At 34.6% G+C, this 5000-nt stretch overlaps 1 protein-coding gene across 1 annotated transcript in view; it reads right to left on the reverse strand.

Moving 5' to 3' along the window:
• Positions 1-5000, reverse strand: part of LOC137620891 (G-protein coupled receptor GRL101-like) — a 464398-nt gene that overhangs the window by 202181 nt on the left and 257217 nt on the right. The window contains exon 7 of the mRNA XM_068351336.1: positions 1595-1711. Within this exon, the coding sequence (XP_068207437.1) occupies positions 1595-1711 (117 nt within the window). The remainder of the gene's footprint in view (positions 1-1594; positions 1712-5000) is intronic.

Here is a 5000-nt window from a genome sequence, read left to right on the forward strand (position 1 = left end):
TGATCAGCACGTGGTCACCACCAATGAAAGCCAGTCCTTATTGGAAGCTCTAGACCTTCCCTGAGTCCTAAGTTGGTTTAGACGTTAAAGGGAAGTTGTGAACTCGGCACGGCGTTTAGATTTACAACTGAATTTTATTAATTTACGATGCAGTTTGAACTTGCACATCTATTATATAATTCTCGCAATACACACACACACACACACACACACACACACACACACACACACACACATATATATATATATATATATATATATATATATATATATAATTTATATATACACATACATATACATATATATATATATACTAATATTCTGATACTTCAGCGTGAATAATTGAGATAAAGGATGAGCAAAAGAGGAATTACTAATTTGGATTGTCAATTGACTGAGAAGCCTGTCTTTTTGAAGGAACAAATGCATAAGCCACTAGCAGCCACATTGCCGAGGAACGTGGACAGTAAAGAGGAAGAACTGAAAGGGACGAATCAGGCCCATCAACATCTGACTCTTGAACACCATTAACGAGGACCCGTAAATGTCCACTGGATAAGGAACAATGTTTCTCCTGTCCAAATGATGATGATGATGAGCAGTTCGGGTGAGGAAAGTCACTGCCGAGAAATTCCTTATATAAACTTTTGAAAGATCCAAAAATGACAAACAATAATTTACACTTGAACACATGCATTGCACCAGAGGATGCACATTCTAATATTGTTCGGTAAATCTGCTGGCAAAGCATTTTTTTCTATTGGCAGCTGTCAAAATTATATTTCTATGTTATTTAGAATTTGAGATATTGACAGAAACCATTTTTTACCACTGCCATTTTGTAAAATCCAAAATCGTAGCCATGCAAGCATCAGGACAATTGGAAACATTGTTTTTATGACTTTATATACAACAAGTTCCCAAAAAATTTATAGCTTTGATACTCTTCACAAAAATATGGCAAAATTTCATAACATGATTATATAATCCTCCATCACCAAGGTATAAACGTAGGAGGGAGATAAAAGAAACTTAAATCTATAAATAGCAAATACATCATTTTAAATACTGTACACACCTCCCTTAATGCGGAAAATAAATTACTAATAGTGATGAAGTTCTATTAATTAGTTCAGCAGTTGAATTACTGCAATGATCAGCTACATTATATAAAACAAAAAAAAAGCTGCGCAATTAACCAGGAAATTTATTGTTTTAATACACTCCACAACTATCACCTCCATGATAAAGATACATTAAAGATATTGAAGAAAAAATAAAATAAAACTTTCAGGCATACTTGAAAAAATAAGAAATATCTAGTTTTGAATCTACACTAAAATGTGAATAAAATCGTGATGCGTTGTTCACTAATAGGGAAAATACCATTGAAATCCATTGTTAAATTGGAATAAATACTGGATCTGACGGCCCTACCTCTAAATCTAATCACCTCCGCCTTTGGTCATATCCTCCCCTCCATGAAATTTCATTTAGGTCATCAATATTGATTTCAGATATCTTATGGCGAGAGATAAAGATAAAAACACAAACCCTTTTCGACTTCAATTAAAGTAGTAATAAAAAATCTTACCACAATAAAGTTCATCCGATTTGTCAGCACAGTCGAAGGCCAGGTCGCAACGATCGGAGAGTTTAACACACTGCCCACTTGAGCACTGCCATGAATCTTCGGAGCACTGGATTTCAGCTGTAGATGGATGAAATAAATATCAGAATAAAATACTAAATATAAAATGGAACACAATAGAAAACTAGGTAAGAACTAACCGAGTAGAACAATCATTGTCAATATGAAAAAAAAAAATGTTTATGAGTCATACAAAATAGTGTTACATCTAAGGGCAATAATGTCCCTTTGTATACAACCATTATAAAAGGAGAAAACATCCTTTGGTCCCCATTAGCGATATCTACGTCATACACAATATTCTAGTCCCCTTGCAATAAAAGAATAATGTCCGGACAAAGGTTTCATTTAGCTTCAGCTAAAGATATATGTCAAGGTCTTATCATAGAGCGGGAACTCGTTCAAAATAGTTGATATCTTCACCTTAAGAACAAGTTTCTCATACTAGAAATAACAAATGTATGCAGCACTCACTTACGAGAGGGCTTAGATTTAAATTCCAAGTGAGGACAAAGCGCTGTAGGCAAGCTGTATTACAAATATTCATACAAGTATTGCCCAAAGCTGTGAATTACGTATCTCGTGAATTGTGTGACTACTGTATAACCGACAGCTCAAAACCGAAAACATTTAACTACAGTAAACAAGCTATGATGGTAAAGGTAACAAAAATTGAGTCCCCTCCACCTAGTGGGACTTATTCAAACATACTCGCAATTTTGGTTATAGACCCTAAACACTACTAGTATGGGCTACTGAACAATGAAAGACGTTATCAGTAGATAAACACCTTGTGGAGAAGGGCGTGGGGCCGACAGCCTCACTATAAATATACTTGCTGAAAACTAGAAGGATAACACCATTCGAAATCTCCCATCCAAGGGTATAGGGTAGGTAGAATCCATCTCGGGAGTGAAGGGCGGGGCGAGTCGACTGTATGTGTATTTAAAAAGACAAACATATATATATATATATATATATATATATATATATATATATATATATATATATATATGTGTGTGTGTGTGTGTGTGTGTACTGTACAAATATGCACGTGTGTTTTTGCTTAATCCTGTTATAAACTTTCGAAACTAAGACACAACGAAGAATAAAATTTATCACGTGAACGGAACACAGAAGAGGAGAGCGGTGGGGTGGTTTCTATCGATATTGGTTTTGGTATTACACAGCAGCCGTTTACGCAGGGAGTTTATGAATCATATAACCCATGTTAATTAGGGTAGCTTCAAATAAGTACTTCAGGGTGCATAATCATTCATATTGAATATCTTACTATTTGTGATGAAAAAAAATGGGAGACTTCCTCGATACATCTAAAGAATTACCACACAACCTGCAAGGAATTTGTGGATATTTTCTTTTTCCAATAAGTATTAGTCGCTGCAGATCCGATAGTAATTGGGTGCCTAAATGTAAATCTATGACTTGCCTAATTTTTTTATGGTAACATGTAAGCAAGTGATTTTGATTTCATAATTTTTTTTTTCTTTTTGACGTCTTACAGCGGAAACAAAAGAAAATCTCATTCTCTTTATGAAATACTCTTTTAATGATGTAGTAGAGGTATCCGAGGGATGCCAGACGTTTATAAGCTATTTAAAATCCGTATTCACATACTTAGAGAAAAAATCATAAGGGTACATAGGAATAAGACAAGTTTAAATACATTTAATGAAGTATCTTACGCAAGGAAATGTAGGATGGCAAAAATTTGTGTGGTGTGTGCTGGGGACTTGACAATTGTGACATTGGTACTTCCAGAAAAGGAAGTTTTGTATCCCTTATCATTTCTAATGGGCACAATTTCTTTATAGTTTGGCAAAGTATCGAAATCTACCCAGATTGGATTCCAAAAGACAACATGTTAACCATGTAACTGATGAAGTTACTATCTTCAGGCAACTGAGGTTTATTACAACTGTTTTAAAGTACTTCATAAACAAATCAGCTACCACAAAGCAGGGTGGACTGGCAAAGCCATATCCGAATTTCAAGTTATAAAAAAACAACTACTGTGTATTTCACGGACCATGACACCCTCTTTTTTTAATATAACTAATGAACTAGGCTTCTGATTAATGTGAAACTGAAACCACCAGAGTTTGAGACACCGACCTAATTAAGGAAAATGGATTCAAGCATCTACTCCGCATTATTGTCTTACTTTATATAGAGAAATGTCTTCTAAATTCTGTGGTTATGGCGAGAACGGAAATTAAGACCTGGCAACTAGGAGCAGAATGACGTATGTTAACTATGACGTGAGGCCCGTGACGTTTACACCTGCCACGCCCCCTCATTATATCAGTACAAGAAATTATATATAATTATATCTTTGATAGAGATAAGGTGTTTTTATTTTTCAATACAGGAATGCAGTCATTATTGTGTTGAAGTTATGGAATGATTGTTGAGGATGCGCACATAACATGGTCATTATAAATATTTAATATGGCTGAGGATTGGATGGAGGTGGAAGAATAGTAATACTTTATTAACAATAAATGTATTGTACATAATTAGTAATATAACTGCTAACATTATAATGAATAAAGTTACAAGACTGAAATAGAATATATATATATATATATATATATATATATATATATATACATATATATATATATAAAGTAAATATATATATATATATATATATATATATATATATATGTATATATATATATATATATATATATATATATATATATATATATATATATATATATATATATATATATATTATTCACATTCACTTTTTATTACCCATCAAAACTGTCTGAAATAAAGTCTTCCTCTTCGTCGTCACTAGCGAGACTTATGATGATGGGATCCACACTGTCATAGATATTATCAAATGACCAGTACTCTCTCTCAAAGTATTCAGAGCGCCTAACAGCATTTGCCCACACGTCCTCTGTCACACACAACTTTGCTTCATTCAATCTTGCATTGAAGTCCGTTCGTGTAAAATGGTGAAGGGATGATCGAACGTACTTCTTCATGACACCCCATAATTGCTCAATAGCATTTAGCTCCGGGTGTGCTGGTGGTAGCCGCACTATTTCATGACCCCACAGGCGAATGGTATTGTCCACTGTGAATCTGGGGGGTGGTCGATTTTCCTTGCATATTTTGAGTAGTTCAGGTCGCAAAGCGTATGGTGGGTATGTGATATTGCGCTGCTGCAACCATTTTATTAGATCGTCTTTTTTGGTGCCAGTAGTTGGACAGTGGCTCTCCTCTGTAAGGCGACTGTGGTAAGGAGCGTTGTCGATGACCAGAACTGATGGCTCCTCTAATGATGGTAGTAATTTGGTTGTCAGCCATC

The sequence above is a fragment of the Palaemon carinicauda genome, chromosome 27 (assembly GCF_036898095.1).
Source record: "Palaemon carinicauda isolate YSFRI2023 chromosome 27, ASM3689809v2, whole genome shotgun sequence".
In the NCBI taxonomy this organism is placed as follows: Eukaryota; Metazoa; Arthropoda; class Malacostraca; order Decapoda; family Palaemonidae; genus Palaemon; species Palaemon carinicauda.